The sequence below is a fragment of the Oncorhynchus clarkii genome, chromosome 27, assembly GCF_045791955.1.
Source record: "Oncorhynchus clarkii lewisi isolate Uvic-CL-2024 chromosome 27, UVic_Ocla_1.0, whole genome shotgun sequence".
Lineage (NCBI taxonomy): Eukaryota > Metazoa > Chordata > Actinopteri > Salmoniformes > Salmonidae > Oncorhynchus > Oncorhynchus clarkii.
In genome coordinates, this window is record NC_092173.1 from 3,526,498 (window position 1) to 3,547,324 (window position 20,827).

The 20,827-nt window shown below is 45.4% G+C and overlaps 1 protein-coding gene across 1 annotated transcript in view; it reads right to left on the minus strand.

Annotated features, from left to right (window-relative positions):
- Positions 1 to 57: 57 nt before the first annotated feature.
- The window catches only part of LOC139386436 (multiple epidermal growth factor-like domains protein 6), a 34,807-nt gene continuing 14,037 nt past the window's right edge, over positions 58 to 20,827 (minus strand). Inside the window, exons 24-43 of the mRNA XM_071132025.1 lie at positions 15,879 to 16,037; positions 15,388 to 15,550; positions 14,513 to 14,616; positions 12,242 to 12,421; positions 11,720 to 11,932; positions 11,184 to 11,363; positions 9,114 to 9,305; positions 8,630 to 8,779; positions 8,336 to 8,439; positions 7,950 to 8,143; positions 7,400 to 7,620; positions 7,026 to 7,172; positions 6,294 to 6,458; positions 5,644 to 5,795; positions 4,165 to 4,333; positions 3,680 to 3,788; positions 1,822 to 1,958; positions 1,473 to 1,598; positions 985 to 1,164; positions 58 to 290 (exon numbers count right to left, since the gene is read on the minus strand). Of these exons, the coding sequence (XP_070988126.1) occupies positions 58 to 290; positions 985 to 1,164; positions 1,473 to 1,598; positions 1,822 to 1,958; positions 3,680 to 3,788; positions 4,165 to 4,333; positions 5,644 to 5,795; positions 6,294 to 6,458; positions 7,026 to 7,172; positions 7,400 to 7,620; positions 7,950 to 8,143; positions 8,336 to 8,439; positions 8,630 to 8,779; positions 9,114 to 9,305; positions 11,184 to 11,363; positions 11,720 to 11,932; positions 12,242 to 12,421; positions 14,513 to 14,616; positions 15,388 to 15,550; positions 15,879 to 16,037 (3,278 nt within the window). The remainder of the gene's footprint in view (positions 291 to 984; positions 1,165 to 1,472; positions 1,599 to 1,821; positions 1,959 to 3,679; positions 3,789 to 4,164; positions 4,334 to 5,643; positions 5,796 to 6,293; positions 6,459 to 7,025; positions 7,173 to 7,399; positions 7,621 to 7,949; positions 8,144 to 8,335; positions 8,440 to 8,629; positions 8,780 to 9,113; positions 9,306 to 11,183; positions 11,364 to 11,719; positions 11,933 to 12,241; positions 12,422 to 14,512; positions 14,617 to 15,387; positions 15,551 to 15,878; positions 16,038 to 20,827) is intronic.

Below are 20,827 nucleotides of genomic sequence, written 5' to 3' on the forward strand. Positions count from 1 at the left end.
TTCCCAAGTCAAGTCGCACATGGTCAGGAAAAACTCCTGGCCCTAAGACATAAATCATCACCTACCAGGGGGACACTGGAACGAGGCTCTACAGGAGATTCCAGCAATGTTGGGCTGCCCTGTGGACATGGGGTCTGGGCAGTAGGTGCCCCCCGCACACGGCTCACACTGACTGGCAGCTGCCGCCCCTGGAAGGGGCCTCATGGTACCCGCAGGGCAGAGTATAGGTAGACCAGTGCCACTGCACCAGTAGCCCGGGGGACAGGGGTAGCCAGAGTAATCTGTAAAACCTGAAAAAAGAACCCAGGGAGAGCAAACACTAAAAGTCCGCTGGTGATTTGAGCCTAATGATTACACTACAGCTTTATTCAAATGTAAATCAATGGGGTTGGAAGATAATTGTAGTTCTAATGGTGTGCGGTTTGTCAGGGAAAGTAAATGAACTTTAGTTATGTGTAAATCCACAGGGTACTCATTTGTGTCGCCCCAGGAAAATGTGTTTTAAATTCCCCTTATTATGGCTCATTACCGACCACTGCTCTACTATTTCAAGACTTAAAGGAATGTTGTCTTTCCCGGGGGGGTAGGGAGGGACTTTAGAATCAATGAAAAAAAAGAGTGTATTATTGTGTCTAACAGAAACTTGCCTTCTACTTTACTCCAACCCCTCCAAAAGACACATGCAGAAGTCGGAGAGGTTGGAGCAGGGCAGACACGCTATGGAGCCCGTTGAGCAGCTTAGGGTTTCAGTGGCTTGCTCAAGGGCAAAACGGTAGGAGATGGCATGTAGGGCCAGATGTCAGACATTTTCCCTGACACATTTTTTCCCCTGACAGAAATGTTTTATTTGTCAGACATTGTTTCCCTGTCCAACCGGCAACCCTCGGTTGCTAGCCCGCTTTTCTAACCTCTAGGCTTCCTGTCGCCCCAATGCTACAGTAATGGTATTGTAAGATATTGCAGTCTAAGGTGTTTCAGTCTGACCTGTAGAGTTACAGTAGAATCCAGGAGGACAGGGGTGGCAGTCCCCCTTGCTGGCTGCCCCGGGGGCGGATCTGTAGGTAAATAACGGACATTCCCTGGGTTCAGTCCCTCCCTCGTAGTGACTACCAACCACCCCATCACAGTAGTGACCAGCAGGACACAGGTGCAGGACAGGGTCACCTGTAGAAGAGTTCAATGGAATTCTAAAAATGTCTGGTTCGTGGATAAAACACTAAGGGTGCCTCGCAGACGTGGCTTCAAATGCTATTTGAAGTCATTTAAAATGATTTAACTGTGCTAGATTGAGCTGTCTGTTGCAATGGAACCAATATAAATGTCCCAAAAGTAGTTGAAAGATCTCAAATATTATTTTAACCTAGGTCTGGTGTCTCATAGTACAACATGTCTTTGAACTCCAATGTTTTGATTAAAATGGGAAGAAAGAGTAAGCATCATAAGGCATCATTATTATTAGGTGTTATAATTACCTTTTTTGCACCAGTGCTGTGGTGGACAAGACAGACAATCATGGATATTGGCTGCTCCAGGTAAAACTCTGATAGTGTTATCAGGGCAGACTTCAGGCTTCTCTGAACCTTCTGGGCAGTAGAATCCTGAGACAACAAAGACTCCCAATCATTACACATGAAAATCGACACTCAGACCTGTATGAGCAAGTACTGTAACAACAAAACATCAAACACAGGAACTCCAAAATCGTCAGCCAAAATCTCTCATATCCAATAGACGGCCAATAAATGACCCCCTTGTAATCTTGGACTTTGAAATAAATCATTGTATGTTGTCCTGTTTTTGAACAACTCATAAGTGACCCACCTGCTGGACAGGGGCCGGCACACTGCATCCCCCATTCACACTGGCTCCAGTTGGAGTGAGGCCCCTGTGGCGTGAACTCAGAGCTGCCAGACGTACACAGATACCCTGCTGCACAATGGCCCTTGATCTTACCAGCCCTACAGTTAGAATAGTTACAGTACATTATTAATGACCAGGGCCCGTATCCACAAAACATCTCAGAGTAGCAATTCTGATCTAGGATCTGTCCATATAATCATATTAATTTTGATCTAAAAAGCAAAACTGATCCTAGATCAGCACTCCTACTCTGAGACGCTTTGTGTATACAGGCACAGAGGATCTTACCACAACCTTACCTATGACTTTGAAAGAAGTGCATTTAAAAAAAAAAGATTTAACTAGGCAGTCAGTGAAGAACCAATTCTTATTTACAATGACGGCCTACACCAGCCAAACCCAGATGACGCTGGGCCAATTGTGCGCCGCCCTATGGGACTCCCAATCAGAGCCGGTTGTGATACAGCCTGGATTTGAACCAGGGTGTCTGTAGTAACGCCTCTAGCATTGAGACACAGTGCCTTAGACCGCTGCGCCACTCGGGAGCCCAAATGCATCCCTCCGGAGAAAATTTGCTTTGCGTCTGCCGTCAAACATGCAGTTCATTACTTGTACATGAAGGTCCCCTTTCCCAGACACAGTCAAATAACTTAAAATTCAGCTCTATGTGAAAATATACATATTTCCAAGAGCAACCGCGCTGTCCATGCGTTCAGCACGTAAGCATTCGTGGCAACATTGCTCAGGCTACTAAGCAAAGACTAGTAACATAATACAACTTAAAATATGCTATTTAGTTCTTTTTAAGTACATTTTCTTATTTCCATAATGTTTCTTGAGACCTTCCAAAACAAAATGATAATGGATTTCTTTGTGATTTAACTCTTGAACTGTGGTGTTTTGTTTTTTTACATATAGCCTACATAACCTAGTGAAAATGCTATGTTTTTTTTATAATAGTAAAAGACCTTTATAAACACCACAAAATGAGTATTCTGCTGATAGCCAGTGGGGCAGAAGTGCAATATAACGGCATTGCAATGGCCACATTCACACAGTACACAAAATAAGCAATTTCAAAGATGTTAATAATTGGCCCTCTGTTAGAATTATTATGAATAAATGAATAAACAATATCCCCATTTCAAATAGAACTGTAACTAAGTAAACGTATACTCTGTTTTATCATATCTGATTAACAATATGAGTTCATAAAATGGGATTGTGTGACACAGACAAGAGGTAATTAAAGTTAATGAACACCATTCCAACTAGGAAGAAAGAAGTAGACTGGGTTGAACCAACGAAACTGAGCTCTGGGTTTTTTAGATAAGACAGTGAGTGCATTCCTAGGTTTTCTGTTAATTAGAACTGTCAGCTAAGTGGTGATCGATAATGTTGAGGGGTCAAAAGTTACCTGGGAGTGTGTTAGTAAGTTAGAATGAACTTTTCACCTCACTTTGTCCCTGTCGAGAGGAGGGGTTTCTGTTAAGCAATGAAATTACGTTATGTTTTGTATATCAACTGTTGCTCGTGGTGAAGTGGCAGCGCGCTCCGAGAATAAGTTCTGTTACCTATTATTGAAAAGACTGTTCTCCGTCTATCTTGCAAACAAGAATCTTACAAATTCTCATAAAATAGATTAAGGGTTTTCAATTAATGAAAACACATTGGCATAATTAAATTACAGTAACACCCTCTCTTGAAACATAATCACCGAACTGCACATGCTTGAGGTCCTTTCTTATTTGGTACGTAGCTGAGAGTTTAGTGAGTAACTGTAGAGTGTTAATGAGAAGAAAGTGTTCTGTTATCGTACCTGCAGAACCTCCCTGGGAGGCAGGGCAGACACTCCCGCTCTTCCTGTAACCCCCCCTGGTCAGAAGGGGTGAACGTACCGTTGGGGCACGGCTGGGGAACCATGGTGGCTGGTAAAGACAAAGGTAAAAACAGTATGATAAGGTTGCATTTTTTGCAGTTGATGTTGAGGTTCCGTGTAGGCCTACACACCTAGATCAATTCCTAGTAATGCTTGTTGCATGGTAATCACGTTTCGTATTTGGATTCTCGTAGATATGGGCCAGGTGAGTCTATATTAACTTAATATTGGTGTGTATAACTAATGCTTCGAGTCTCTCCTGATCCTGTGACCTGACCAGGAAAAACTGAACCATTGTAATAATGAACCCTTGACAAAGTCAATTAAGAGTCCTTGGGTTCATATCTAGGTCCCAGAGTGTTTCCTGGTACGGTCATATAGTCAGGAAAAACACCTGGCCCAACATTTAACCAATGTATGTGTACCTGCAGGGCAGAAGGAGTGAGGGGGGCAGGGCCAGGGCTCTCCAACAATGGCCTCCTCACAGTAGAAGCCTGGGCGGCATGGGATGCAGGAGTCAGAGCCTGGGTTGGGCTGGTACTCTCCTGTAGGACAGGGCAGGGCCAGGGGAGAGCCCTCTGGACAGTAGTGACCCTGGGTAGGGAGACATTTCAGTAGTCTCAGAGCTAGTCTCTTGGCCCTAACCCTTTAGTGTTTGCAGATCTGAAGTGTCTGGAAAGGTATAGTCTCACATAGTCATACCTTCAAATCACGTTGTTGTCATGCTGCTCCTCTTGCAAATTATTGAAATTGAAAGTCACCACAAAAAACGGTATACGTCAACATATACTGAGTGTATAAAACATTAGGGACACCGGCTCTTTCCATGACATAGACTGACCAGGTGAATCCAGGTGAAAGCTATGATTCCTTATTGATGTCACTTGTTAAATCCAGTGAAATTAGCGTAGATGAAGGGGAGGAGACAGGTTAAAGAAGGATTTTTAAGCCTTGTGATAATTGAGACATTCATTGTGGATGTGTGCCATTCAGAGGGTGAATGGGCAAGACACAAGATTTAAGTTCCTTTGAATGGGGTATGGTAGTAGGTGCCAGACACACCGGTATGAGTGTGTCAAGAACTGCAATGCTGCTGGGTTTTTCCGCGCTCATCGGTTTCTTGTGTGTGTCAAGAATGGTCCACCACCCAAATGACATCCAGCCAACTTGACACAACTGTGGGAAGCATTGGAGTCAACATTGGCCAGCATCCCTGTGCAGTGCTTTCGAAAAACTTGTAGAGTCCATGCCCTGACGAATTGAGGCTGTTCTAAGGGCAAAAGGGGGAAGTTCCCAATGTTTTGCACACTCGGTTTATTTTGATTGGGTTTTAATCAGCGAATCATCATATTGTTCCTTACAGATTCATAAACATTGAACGGTTAGGCCAAATGGAGAATTAGGGAGCAATTTGGGACTCTCTCTGCTGGGTGTTGTACATGGATGAGCTGAGTTTGTCAAAGTGATTTGGTGCAGAGGATGTGGTTGAGTGGCAGCACAATCGACCCCAGAGACTGGGGTTTGATCCCTGCGTACATCACTCTTACTGTCTCCTCCTCATCTATCTACCCCTGTTTCTAGAACTGTCAAAAAAAGTTACACATTATAATAATAATAAAAATAGTGATTTGATCCCTTTGAAAAGTAATAAATAAGTACTCAATTACCATTATTATTCATTACTACAGGACCTCAAAGATACAAACACGTCGGGAATGGTGGTCATTCAGAACACTGCAATGTCAAAAATCACATCAACCACAATAGAAAATATTGAATACATGTCCCGGGTTTGATATTGACCATTCCTTTGACCAGTCAGTCCGCACATTGTGAGGTTCAAATCTTTGAGGTTCTACCGTAGTCCAGATGGACAGGAGTGAGGCAAGCAGGACAAGGCTCACCTTAGGGCAGAGGAAAGCATAGGGCGTGGTGGAGGAGAAGTCAAACGGGCAGTAGAAGCCAGCAGCACACAGGCCACTGGGGGAGGCCAGGCCCTCAATGGAACAGTAGTGTCCATGGGGACAAGGGGAGCAGCTGTCTAAGGATAACCCACCTGTTGGATAACAGTAACAAAGGACATTCAGACTCTTACATTCGTTTAGCATTATTCAGATCACATCTTTGAATCAAGGCAATGTGCCGCCATGAGCCAGTAAGTATTCAGATCACTGTTGACTCCTGATAAATGCATGCCATTTAGCAGTAAAGCGCAACATGCCGATATCAGCAAAAAAAAAAAGGTGTATCTGGTTTTAAAGGGCAATTTGTAGTTTACACTGAACCAATATGCAGTTATCAGGAGTCGACTGTACAAAATACAACAAAAAAACAGCACTAAGTAAGGCCAGGATTCAAATCAACGCAAATGAACAACCTGCTCACTGTGATAGACCTTTAAAGGCAATTCCCAGATGTTCTGAGATTGGGTCACCGTGGATGTCAGCTCAAGCATAGATCACCTTTAAAAGTCCATCGCAGTAGACAGGTCGTTAATCTGTGTTGGCTTGAATCCCAGCAAGAATCCTTATCACGCTGATGTATATCTAAGTACCGGTGTGGTTTCGGATGCTGCCTGCAGGACACGGCAGTGGGGAGAGGGTCCCAGAAAGGCAATAGTGGCCCACAGGACAGGGCCCGTTCCTGGGAAAGGTGGCTGAGCTCTGGGGAGCTGGACTATGTGCTCCACGCTGGCAGAAGTAGCCCTGCTGGCACTGGCCTGGTTACAACAACCAAACACAGAATCACACCAGCCTGTTTGCTTCTATACTCTATCCAACCTGCTTCTCCTGCTTGGTTCGTTGCATAACATCTAGTCAATGGTCATCAGTGCAAGAAATTAATATTTAATATGGATGTTCGACGAGCAGGTGTCCACATACTTTTGGTCATGTAGTGACCCCAATTATTCAACAACAAAAAAACATTACCAACATTATTAATTGTCAACTGTATCTGTATGGAATTACAGTGCCAAAGGGTTCACCAACTCTGCACAGTATATACACGCTTACAAAAAAGGGTTCCAAAACGGTTCTTCAGCTGTCCCCATAGAGAACCCTTTTTGGTTCCAGATAGAATCCTTTTTGGTTACAGCCAGAACCCTTTCGGGTTCCATGTAGAACACTATGTGGAAAGGGTTCTGGAACCAAAAATAGTTATTCAAAGGGTTCTCCTATGGAGAAAGCCGAAGAACCCTTTTAGGTTCTAGATAGCATCTTTTTTTCTAAGAGTATAGTACTGTTACTACAGATCTATTCTTTGCTTTTCTATTCTCTGACTAGACCTTGTGGTAGTGAGGAGCCGGGCAAGCTGCAGTAGAGCCCAGAGGGGCAGGGCCTGCATGCAGAGGGCGAGGGGGCTCCTGTCTGTTCACTGAGGGTCCCAACAGGACAGGGCAGGGGTAACACACACCGGGCAGGACAGAAGTGACCTGGGTGGGAAAAGGAGAGAAGCGGAAAACGGCTGCTGTGAATAAGTGCATTCACTTACAGCATACTAGTGAATCACTGGCAATGAAGCTTGTTGTATATGATGTGAATTCTATTCAAATGTATTGAAATGCATTACTTCACATTAAGATGCAATTTCTACATTTAATTTGAGAAGTAATAGTGATATTACATTCTATAATATTATGATTTTATTTGTTATAATCACCAGCAGGGCAGAGAGAGGGCTCTTGGGTGGCAGAGGAGGGACACATGGTGCCATTAGGGCAGGTGAGGCAGTGGGCGGCACCAGGAGCAGGACTGTAGGTGCCAGGCTCACAGGGTACCGCTGAAGCTGTGCCAACAGGACAGCGATGCCCTGTGGGGCACAGGTAACCATGGAGACCATCCGAGGGGTGGGCACTGGAGCTACCCCCTAGACACACATACCTAGATAAGGAGATAAAGAGTCAACCACAAACTGTAGTGTAGATATATAGAATAGATGGCCAGGAAATGCTTATCTCAATCTGTATCTCTTGATTTGAGTCTGTTTTATTCATTTCTCTAACAGCAATGAGCACAAGAGGAACATAAATTCAGTGAGCATAACAACTGCATTTTCTGAGTCATTTCCTTTCCTCTGTTTCCAGGTCAGTTGAGATAGAGAGATAAACTGCCAGATTAACTACATAAATTGTATCCGTTTTAGTTGCATTATGCTCAGGCATTAGCTGAGGGCTCCTCATTAGGAGACGAGCAGCATGTTTTTCTGTTACCCAGCGCTACACGGAGCGGCATCCGCGGTCAGCGCAGGCCTGTCACAGAAGTGCCCAAGGGGGCAAGGCTGGCACTCCTCTACGCCCCTCAGTCCCAGGGAGCTGGAGAGAGAGCCCAGTGGGCATGGAAGAGGGTAGCCAGTGCCAGCTGGACAGTAGTGGCCAGGGGGGCACAGATTATTACTGGTAGAATTCTGCTGGAAAACAACACAACAAAGAAACATGAATTCCTTGTATACCGTTTGATTTTTGATCAACTCCCCATCACAGTGTGGTAAAATGTCCCTTGTAGGGTACTTGGGTATGGCACGCACAGAAAGAGTCAACATATCAAAAAGGGACCACTGTTGTTTGTGCCTCCTCATTCAATATTACTACAACGGTACCTCGTATTCAGTAGCATTGGGTGTGATGGCACCTGGGGGACAGTGGTATCCTGCCTGGCAAGGCCCCGTTGTCTGGGAGAGCCCAGGGAGGGCACAGAACATCCCTGTGGACATACGAGAGTACGTTTTAAATGACACCCTATTCCCCCATATAGCGCACTACTTTGGCTCTGGTCAAAAAGGAGTGCACTGGATAGGGAAAAGGATGATGTCATTTGAAACGTGAAAGATATGTTTTACCCGGAATGTTGAAACCCTAGTCTGTGGTAATGTATAGATCTGTGTAAGGTTCACCTGCAGGGCATGGTAGACAGTGGTCCAGGCTGGAGGCTCCAGGCTTGCTCTGCACTGTGCCAGGGGGACAGGGGAACTTCACACCCACGGCCAACCCAGGAGGGCAGTAGTGACCAAGAGGACAGACCACTGGATAGACCACCCCTTCTCCTGCTCCACACATGACATGAGAAACATTACACATAATCCTGCTAATGTATGAAGTGGAAGGGTTGGTGAATTCTACCACAGAGTTGGCGTCAATTTGAACCAAAATTCTATTTCCAACGCAAGATATAGGAATTCAACTGAAATGACATGACCTCAAACTGGTGGAAATACCACAATTGATAGGAATTAGGGAATATATTTATTGTCAAAATAATTTCACTGACATGAAATACATCATCAGATATAATTAAATGTTAAACTAATGACTGATCTTAAGGTTTTAAAATGACACTGATAATTCTGTTTGAAGTTGAAACCCAACCATCTCACCCACCCTGACAGTAGTAGCCATCAGGACATGTTGTACAGTTGTTCTGGTGGCTGTTGCCTGTCACTGAGCTGTGTGTCCCTGCAGGACAGGCCAGGGGGGTTCTAGTTCCTCCTGGACAGAAGTAGCCTGCTGGACAGAGGGCCTCCTCAGGACTACTGGAGCCCCAGTCACAGAAGAACCCAGGGGCACAAGCACCTACAAGGGTTTCCCACCATTAACACGAGGTTGAACATTGTTTAAGCAATACAGACATGACTCGTTTTTTATTTTTTATTTGGTAAATTGATAATTGCGCAATGATAACCTATGAGTTACTAGTTTGATTCGTTGGTATTCATTCAAACAAACTGACTTAATTTTAAATCATAGAAAAATTAGAACCTCTGCTCGCCAACTAACACTACCGTTCAAAAGTTTGGGGTCACATTTTTTGTCCATTAAAATAACATCAAATTGATCAGAAATACAGTGTAGACATTGTTTTTTTTATTAATTATTTTTTTTACCCCTTTTTCTCCCCAATTTCATGGTATCCAATTGTTTTTAATAGCTACTATCTTGTCTCATCGCTACAACTCCCGTACGGGCTCGGGAGAGACGAAGGTTGAAAGTCATGTGTCCTCTGATACACAACCCAACCAAGCCGCACTGCTTCTTAACACAGCGAGCATCCAACCTGGAAGCCAGCTGCACCAATGTGTCGGAGGAAACACCGTGCACCTGGCAACCTTGGTTAGCGCACACTGCACCCGGCCCGCCACAGGAGTCGCTGGTGCGCGATGAAACAAGGATATCCCTACCGGCCAAGCCCTCCCTAACAGCTGGCGCTGCAGTACAGCGCCCTTAACCCCTGCACCACCCGGGAGGCTGTGTAGACATTGTTAACGTTGTACATGACTATTGTTGCTGGAAACGACAGATGTTTTATGGAATATCTACATAGGCGTACAGAGGCCCATTATCAGCAACCATCACTCATGTGTTCCAATGGCACGTTGTGTTAGCTAATCCAAGTTTATAAAAGGCTAATTGATTCTTAGAAAACCCTTTTGCAATTATGTTTGCACAGCTGAAAACTGTTGTCCTGATTAAAGAAGCAATAAAACTGGCCTTCTTTAGACTAGTTGACTATCTGGAGCATCAGCATTTGTGGGTTCGATTACAGGCTCAAAATGGCAAGAACAAACAACTTTCTTCTGAAACTCGTCAGTCTATTCTTGTTCTGAGAAATGAAGGCTATTCCATGCGAAAAATGCCAAGAAACTGAAGATCTCGTACAACGCTATGTACTACTCCCTTCACAGAACAGCACAAATTGGCTCTAACCAGAATAGAAAGAGAAGTGGGAGGCCCTGGTGCACAACTGAGCAAGAGGACAAGTACATTAGAGTGTCTAGTTTGAGAAACAGATGCCTCACAAGTCCTCAACTGGCAGCTTCATTAATCAGTACCTGCAAAACACCAGTCTCAACGTCAACAGGGAAGAGGCGACTCTGGGATGCTGGCCTTCTAGGCAGAGTTGCAAAGAAAAAGCCATATCTCTGTCCAGTGTCTGTGTTCTTTTGCCCATCTTAACTGCCTAGAAGGCCAGCATCCCAGAGTCGCCTCTTCACTGTTGACGTTGAGACTGGTGTTTTGCGGGTACTATTTAAAGAACATGCCAGTTGAGGCCTACGTAGATATTCCATCAAAATATCTGCCGTTTCCAGCTACAATAGTCATTTACAACATTAACAATGTCTACACTGTATTTATGATCAATTTAATGTTATTTTAATGGACAAAAAAATGCTTTTCTTTCAAAAACAAGTACATTTCTATGTGACCCCAAACTTTTGAACGGTAGCGTACATATAAAAAATTTACACATAGCAGGTAACAAACATCTTAAGACAAATGCCCTATGGGTTCTACTCAGACTTGAGCTAAGTTGACTTTACCATGGACTTAGGTCCAATTTTTGTTGACTTACTGTAAGTCCATGTTTTATTGACTGAAGTCCATGTTAAGTCTACTTACCTCAAGTCTGAGTATGGGCCCTCAGAGTGTAGAGACAATTCCTCTGTACTGTACCTGCTCTGAATCCTAGTTGGCAGTATGATCCGGGGGGGCAGGTTGACCCTGTCCTGTTGTCGGTGGGGTTGGGCACTGTGGCCCTGGTAACACAGAGGAACCCAGGAGCACAGGGTCCAGTGGGCTCAACCAGACCCTCTGATCCACAGAACTGGCCCGCCGGACAAACCAAGCACTCCCCTGTAACCGCAGTGGAACAAACGTGTGCATTAACTCTGACACAACAAAATGCAATTTTATTGTAATTTTTTTTTTTTATAATTCAAAACACCATTAATACAAAGGGTTATTGCTGATTACCATTTCAAATAAGGTAGATAATACATGTACGGCCAGGAGTTTTGTCCTTGTTGCTGCATTATCTGACCAAGAAAACCTCTGGGCCCTTTGGGCGCTTGTTAGAGATAAAGCTAGGGCTAAGAGTCTTTCCTGGTCAGCTGTTGGCTGTGATGAAAAACTCCTGACCATACATAAACCATCTACCTTGTTTGGTCTGGAAAAACTCCTGTCCCTAACTATAGTATATTATTTCTCACCAAGGGATGTGAGACCCAGAGTAGGGCTGTAGGTGCCTTTGGGGCAGGGGTAGGGTTGGCTGAAGGAGCTCTCTCTGGGGCAGACATAGCCAGCTGGGCAGGGCAGAGGGGTGATGGGGCCACTGGTGCTGCCAGTTGTGTTGGTGGTCAGGCAGTGAGAGCCAGGGGGACAGGGCTTACACTCCCTTTGGCCCTCCAAGTCCTGGAACCAACCTACAATGTCACAAACAACATCAAATACTGTATGCAGTTTGGTTTGAGATACAATGAGATACAATGTATGGACGTTTCACAGAGAAATCTTTACATCCGAATGTCATTATTTGCTGATCAAAAAGGACAAGTTCAGTATTTTACAACTGAATGTTAGATGGTTCCTTATCCTGAAAGTAGTCTATGAGCCAGGAGATACAGATTTCTTAAACAGCCAAGACAAACTAATCGTAGTAGTAGAGTGATGGGGCATCCGTACAATTTTTAAAATGTCATCAGCTCACATCTCTCTGAAGATCATTAAGTTACCATCAGGACATGGCTTGCAGTCATCTCTCTTCTTCCCTCCGGTGTTATTGTGATGAGTGCCAGCAGGGCAGGATGCAGGCACACTTGTCCCACTCTCACAGTAGTGGCCTGGGTTGCAAACACCTCCAAATACACCTGACATCGGGGCAGCACTCTGGGACCCTTCCAAACAGTAGAAACCTACAAATATATGGTAACACTTCAATTGAAAACTTCCTTAACACATGCAGAAAACCATAGTCCCTGTGCCCAAGAGCACTAAGGAAACCTGCATAAATGACTACAGACTGTAGCCATGAAGTGCTTTGAAGGCTGGTAATGGCTCACATTAACACCCTTATCCCAGAAACCCTAGACCCACTCCAATTTGCATACCGCTCAAACAGATCCACAGATGATGCCATCTCTATTGCACTCCACACTGCCCTTTCCTACCTGGACAAAAGCAACACCTACGTGAGAATGCTATTCATTGACTACAGCTCAGCGTTCAACACCATAGTGCCCTCAAAGCTCATCACTAAGCTAAGGATCCTGGGACTAAACACCTCCCTCTGCAACTGGATCCTGGACTTCCTGACGGGCCACCTCCAGGTGGTGAGGGTAGGAAGCAACACATATGCCACGCTGATACTCAACACTGGAGCCCTTCAGGGGTGCGTGCTCGGTCCCCTCCTGTACTCCTTGTTCACCCACTACTGCATGGCCAGGCACAACTCCAACACAATCATTAAGTTTTCAGACGACACAACAGTGGTAGGCCTGATCACCGACAACGACGAGACAGCCTATAGGGAGGTCAGAGACCAAAATAACAACTTATCCCTCAACGTAGTCAAGACTAAGGAGATGATTGTGGGCTACAGGAAAAGGAAGACCGAGAACACCCCCATTCTCATAGAGGAGCAGGTTGAGAGCTTCAAGTTCCTTGGTGTCCACATCACCAACAAACTAGAATGGTCCAAACACACCAAGACAGTCGTGAAGAGGGCACGAAAAAACCTATTCCCCTCAGGAGACTGAAAAGATTTGTCATGGGTCCTCAGATCCTCAAAATGTGCTGTTGCAGGTACAGCTGCAACATTGAGAGCAACTGGTTGCATCACTGCCTGGTACGGCAACTGCTCGGCCTCCAACCACAAGGCACTACAGAGGCTAACCTGCCATCCAGGACCTCTACACCAGGCGGTGTCAGAGGAAGGCCATAAAAATTGTCAAAGATCCCAGCCTCCCCAATTATAGACTGTTCTCTCTGCAACCGCATGGCAAGTGGTACTGGAGCGCCAAAAGGCTTCTCAACAGCTTTTACCCCCAAGCCATAAGTCTCCTGAACAGGTAATCAAATGGCCACCAGGACTATTTGCATTGTGTGTCCCCCAACCTCACCTCCAACCCCCTATTTTATGCTCCTGCTACTCTCTGTTTATTATCTATGCATAGTCACTTTAACTATACCTACATGCACATATTACCTCAGTTAGCCCGACTAACCTGTGTCCCCACACATTGACTCTGTATCGGTACCATCTGTATATAGCCTCGCAACTGTTATTTTCACTGTCATTATTTATTTATTTACATATCTTTCGATTCACCTAATACCTATTTATTTTGTCACAGGTGCCGAATATAACAAATGTAGACCTTACCGTGAAATGCTTACTTACTTACAAGCCCATAACCAACAGTGCAGTTCAAGAATAGTTAAGAAAATATTTACCAAATAAACTAAAGTACAAAAATGATAAAAAGTAACACAATAAAATAACATAATAAAATAACGGTTGCAATATCAAGCATTGGATACAGTCAGCAACACTATGAAGTCCTTTCAAGTGGAATAATAGATTGAAAATGGAAAAATAATACTGTAGCGACTATAACCCATCACATAGCGGTCTCGTCAATGGGTTTGGACATCTTGGTGTGGATGGTTAAGGTGTTGGCTTGACAGTTGCTGGACCCAGGTTCGTGTCCCGGCCGGTACAACCCTTCAAAAACGCTACTTTGGTGTCAGAAGTGGTAATGGTGCACATGAGGCCATCAGAGAGGCATGTACCTGTGAGGGACTTGGAAAAGAGAAGCGTGGGAACACGCTCTTCTGAAGGAAGGGGGTAATTTGGGACCTTAACCCAACACCTAGTGAACTCGTCAATAGGTTTGGACCTCTTAGCGTAACGGTTACATGGTTTGAGTCCCAGGCGGGGCTCCTCCCCCCCCAATTCAATACAATACTAATACTTAAATGCTAAATAAGTGTTAATCTCTCACCTGGCAGACAGGCTCCAGTGACTGCTTTAAGGCCTGGCTCTGCACAGTAGAACCCTGGAACACATCTACGACACTGGGAGGGCTCCGTTAGTCCACTTTGCTCACTGCAAGAAAATATACGCCCTGAACATTAACTTACAAGGCTACAGATGTGTCAAGTTTAACCATCATGGCACTAACTACATTGGCAGGTGGGTACACATTGTTACGGAATACTTAGAACTGTTATACACTATATGTATATTATAAAACATGTTTTAGTGACAATAATATTGGAAAGGATATGAAAATATGAAATCTATCAAAATGTCCCACACACGCTGTACTGCATGGACAGCTGTGCCACCAGAGACTCTGGGTTCGTGCCCAGGCTCTGTAGCAACCGGCCGCGAACCGGGAGGTCCGTGGGGCGACGCACAATTGGCCCAGCGTCGTCCGGGTTAGGGAGGGCTTGGCCGGTAGGGATATCCTTGACTCATCGCGCACCAGCGACTCCTGTGGCGGGTCGGGCGCAGTGCACGCTAACCAAGGTTGCCGGGTGCACGGTGTTTCCTCCGACACATTGGTGCGGCTGGCTTCCGGGTTGGATGCGCGCTGTGTTAAGAAGCAGTGCGGCTTGGTTGGGTTGTGTATCGGAGGACGCATGACTTTCAACCTTCGTCTCTCCCGAGCCCGTACGGGAGTTGTAGCGATGAGACAAGAGAGTAGCTACTAAACAATTGGATACCACGAAATTGGGGAGAAAAAGGGGTAAAATTTAAAATTAAAATAAAAAAAATAAAAAATGTCCCACACAAAATGTAAATATGAAACATACTCTGACAATATCTTAACAGCTGCCTTTATTTTGTATAGATATCACACACAGTGGGTACCTGAATGTGCCTTTAGGGCAGGGCGATGGTACGGAGCTTCCAACAGGACAGTGGAATCCAGGAGGACATGGAGCGCCTGTGATGTTGTCTGAGGGGGAGGGTTGAGAGGCGGCCCCAAAACACACAAACCCTGCACTGCATGGACCACTGGGGGAAATTCTCCCTTCCAAAAAAGATATTCAGAAAAACTATGTAAAATAACATGATTATGAACTCAAACGAACTGTTAGTGTTATATATACTGTATCTAGCATCATCCCTGCATGTGCTCTAGCCTAACTCCTATGATATTGTATGGCATGACAACGGACGATAGAAGAGTTGGCTAGAGCACATACAGTTTGGGTACCAAATGATAGCCTGCTATACCCTGCACTAATGGAACCCTATTCCCTATGGGCCCTGGTCAAAAGTAGTGCACTACATTGGGAATAGGGTGCCATTTGGGATGCATGCAGCCTAGGGACATATGGGATGAGGCTAATATATACCTGTTCCTTTACAGTACATCCCCGGTTCACACAAAGAGCATTCCGATTCGTCAGCCAATCCTGATAAGTTTCCATAGGTCCCGGATGGACAAGGATGCTGATTGGCTGTTCCACGTGGACAATAGAATCCTCTTCCGCATGGAACCAAGTGTGTCCTTCCTGGATTCAGGGTGGATGAAATCAATCAATGAATCAAATTGATTTTATAAAGCTCTTTTTTCAAAGAGCAAGTTGAACATTTATTCAACGTTTATTCACCACGTACAGAGTACATGTTCTTCTTAGAAAGTAGATTGTCAGGTCTAGTTTTCCCATTTACTTTGAAACTTTGAACCCCCCCAGAACACCCCTGAGGCTGTTCTGGAAAGGGGGATGAATACTTTTGCAAGGCACTGTACACAATCCATCTATCAATTGTCTCAAGGCTAAAAAATAATTTTTTAACCTGTCTCCTCCCCTTCATCCACACTGATTGAAGTTGATCTAGAGTTGATTTAGCAAGTGACATCAATACGGGATCATAGCTTTCACCTGGATTCACCTGATCAGTCCATGTCATAGAAAGAGCAGGTGTGCATAAATGTTTGTACACTCCGTGTATATTACCAATATAAAAAAAATTATTCATGACTTATTTTACATTTAGGTCATTTAGCGCTCTCTTATGCCGAGAGACTTACAGTTAGTGCATTCGCTTTACGGTAGCTAGAGACAACCACATATCACAGTCATATTAAGTCAACATTTTTCCTCAATAAAGCAACTATCAGCAAAGTCAACGCTAGTGAGAACAGACAAGTGCAATAAAAAAGGTTCTCAGATGTTTCAGGAAAATGGGCAGAGACTCAGCTGTCCTGACATGGTCTTGAAATATATGTGAGTTTCAACTAGGCGCCAGATTGCAGGCTGATGTGGGAGAACATGGGAAAGTGAGACACGAGGCGGGCTGAGGCATTCTGGAAGAGTTTCAGGGGTTTGATGGCACGAGCAGTGAGCCAGCAGAGAGTTGCAGCAGTCCAAACGGGAGATGACAAGTGCATGGAATAAAACCGGAGGAAAATGTTTCTCAATCGTCGATAAAATGACTAAAAACCAAATCGAAACTGTGTAGAAATGATGATGGACCTACATTTATAGTCTTGATGGATATAGAGGATAATGGACATTCCACAGGGGAGCCAGAGGGAAATTCATTGGTATCATAAAATGTATAGCTGGGGAGGTGACGCCTAGAGTGGTGACCAAATGTTTTGAGAATGACACAAATATTAATTTTCACAAAGTCTGCTGCCTCAGTTTGTATGATGGCAATTTGCATATACTCCAGAATGTTATGAAGAGTGATCAGATGAATTGCAATTAATTGCAAAGTCCCTCTTTGCCATGCAAATGAACTGAATCCCCAAAAACATTTCAACTGTATTTCAGCCCTGCCACAAAAGGACCAGCTGACATCATGTCAGTGATTCTCTCGTTAACACAGGTGTGAGTGTTGATGAGGACAAGACTGGAGATCACTCTGTCATGCTGATTGAGTTCGAATAACAGACTGGAAGCTTCAAAAGGAGAGTGGTGCTTAGAATCATTGTTCTTCCTCTGTCAACCATAGTTAACACGTGCCGTCATCATTGCTTTTCACAAAAAGTGCTTCACAGGCAAGGATATTGCTGCCAGTAAGATTGCACCTAAATCAACCATTTATTGGATCATCAAGAACTTCAAGGAGAGCGGTTCAATTGTTGTGAAGAAGGCTTCAGGGCGCCCAAAAAAGTCCAGAAAGCTCCAGGACCATCTCCTAAAGTTAATTCAGCTGCGGGATCGGGGCACCACCAGTACAGAGCTTGCTCAGGAATAGCAGCAGGCAGGTGTGAGTGCATCTGCACGCACAGTGAGGCAAAGACTTTTGGAGGATGGCCTGGTGTCAAGAAGGGCAGCAAAGAAGCCACTTCTCTCCAGGAAAAACATCAGGGACAGACTGATATTCTGCAAAAGGTAAAGGGATTGGACTGCTGAGGACTGGGGTAAAGTCATTTTCTCTGATGAATCCCATTTCCGATTGTTTGGGGCGTCCGGGAAAAAAGCTTGTCCGGAGAAGACAAGTTGAGTGCTACCATCAGTCCTGTGACATGTCAACAGTAAAGCATCCTGAGAACATTCATGTGTGGGGTTGCTTCTCAGCCAAGGGAGTGGGCTCACTCACAATTTTGCCTAAGAACACAGCCATGAATAAAGAATGGTACCAACACATCCTCTGAGAGCAACTTCTCCCAACCATCCAGGAACAGTTTGGTGACGAACAATGCCTTTTCCAGCATGATGGAGCACCTTGGCAAAAGTGAAAACTAACTGGATCGGGGAACAAAACATTGATATTTTGGGTCCATGGCCAGGAAACTCCCCAGGCCTTAATCCCATTGAGAACTTGTGGTCAATCCTCAAGAGGCTGGTGGACAAACAATGACCCACAAATTCTGACAAACTCCAAGCATTGATTATGCAATAATGGGCTGCCATCAGTCAGGATGTGGCCCAGAAGTTAATTGACAGCATGCCAGGGGTGATTGCAGAGGTCTTGAAAAAGAAGGGTCAACACTGCAAATAGTGACTCTTTGCATCAACTTCATGTAATTGTCAATAAAAGCCTTTGATACTTATGAAATGCTTGTAATTATACTTCAGTATTATATTTGTGTCATTCTCAAAACTTTTGGCCACGAATTGTATAAGGGAAGAGTATAAAATGTGTTGTGAACTATCTAAATGCATGTACTCAGCTGACTGTACCCTTGGTATAACTTGAAATTACACTTGAAACTTCTCTTAAGCTTTTGGTCTCAATTCCTTATTGCAAAGAGGTTGTAATAGCATTTTTCTTTTTAACAGTCTCTTCACTCTGTTCAGCTTGCTAACTTTCATTAAAAAAAAGCTAGACAGTCAGAGACCATAAAAAATTATAATAGCTATGGATAGAGGACTATTTTTTAGCTAATTTTGACGGCAAGGAAATAGCCATGACTCACCCGAAGCCTGACTCGTTAGGGTCTAGAAGCTCATTATGAGAGATAATGAAGGCACAGACAGCATGCTCAAGTGTTTTGGAAAGAAAAAAAGAAGGCATACCGGTCTGTAGTTTTTGACGTTAGAGGGTTCGATTGTTGGTGTACCACTCTGCATACAACTTCCTGTCACTCAGCACATAAAAATAACTGATGAAGCTTGAAAACGGATGTATTGTCTGTAACACACTGATCTGTTTCACCTGTCTTTGATCTTGTCTCCACCCCCCTCCAGGTGTCGCCCATATTCCTCATTATCCCCAGTATCCCACCTGTGTTTTCGTCTACCTCGATGACATCCTTTTTTTCTCCCACTCAGCCCAAGAACACGTGCTCCACGTCCGACAGGTCCTCCAGCGCGTCCTGGAGAACCAGCTTTTTGTGAAAGCGGAGAAATGTGAATTCCATCGCTCCACTATCTCCTTCCTTGGTTATATCATCGCTGCTGGGAATGTACAGATGGATCCCGGGAAAGTGAGAGCCGTGGTGGATTGGCCCTACACCTACGCCCAGAATGCAGCTGCAATGTTTCTTGGGATTTGCCAACTTCTATCGCCGCTTTATCCAGGGTTACAGCACCCTGGCTTCCCCCCTGTCTGCACTCACCTCTCCCAAGGTTCCGTTCACATGGTCCCCAGCTGCTGATCGGGCGTTCCGGGACCTCAAGCACTGCTTCACCACTGCTCCCATATTGGTTCATCCTGACCCGTCCCGTCAGTTTTTGGTGGAGGCCAATGCTTCGGATGTCAGATTGGGGATGTCCTGTCCCAGCGCTCTGCCCTTGACCTCAAGTTACATCCCTGTGCCTTCTTCTCCCATTGCTTCAATGCCACGGAGAAGAACTGGGGAATCGTGAGCTTCTCGCAGTAAAGATGGCATTGGAGGAGTGGAGACACTGGTTGGAGGGGGCGGAACATCCCTTCATTGTGTGGACGGACCACAAGAACCTGGAATATCTCCGCTCCGCCAAGCGTCTCAATTCCAAGCATGCTAGGTGGGCCCTGATTTTTACCCAGTTTAACTTCTCCCTCTCCTTCCGACCAGAATCCAGGAACATCAAGCCAGAAGAGCTGTCACACTGCTATAGCCCCGCGGCTACACCCTCGGAACACGAGACCATCCCTCCCACCTCGTGTCTGGCAACGGCACTCAGCAAGTCCATGAGGCGCAACGTTCCCAGTTGAACCCCAGGGATGGGCCCAGATAACTGGATGTTTGTGCCTGACTCTGTCCGCTGGTCTGTCCTGGAGTGGGCCCACTCCTCCAGGCTTGCCTGTCACCCGGGCTCCTGTCGGACCCTGGCCTTTTGTGCGACAACGCTTTTGGTAGCCTACCATGGTTCCGGACGTCGCCGGGTTCGTTGACACTTGCGCGGTCTTCTTCAACCACTGCCTGTCCCTCACTGTCCCTGGTCTCACATATCCCTGGACTTCGTCACGGGTCTTCCCCCGTCTGATGGCAACACCGCCATCCTGACAGTAGTGGACCGGTTTTCCAAAGCCACTCATTCCTCTCCCCAAGTTACCCTCTGCTAAAGAGACGGCCCGGCTCATGGTGCAGCACGTCTTCAGGATCCATGGACTCCCAGTGGACATGGTCTCAGACTGGGGCCCTCAGCTCTCGTCCCGGTTCTGGAAAGCATTCTGCATGCTCAGTGGGTCGTCGGCCAGCCTGTCCTCCGGGTTCCACCCGCAGTCCAAAAGCCAGTCGGAGCGAGCCAATCAAGACCTGGAGATGTCTCTTCGCTGCCTTCTCTCTGCCAACCCTACCACCTGGAGTCAGCAACTCATGTGGGTTGAATATGCCCGCAACACCCTCCCTTGCTCTGCCACTGGGCTCTCGCCTTTTGAGTGTTCCCTGGGATATCAGCCCGCTCTTCCCAGAGCAAGAGGA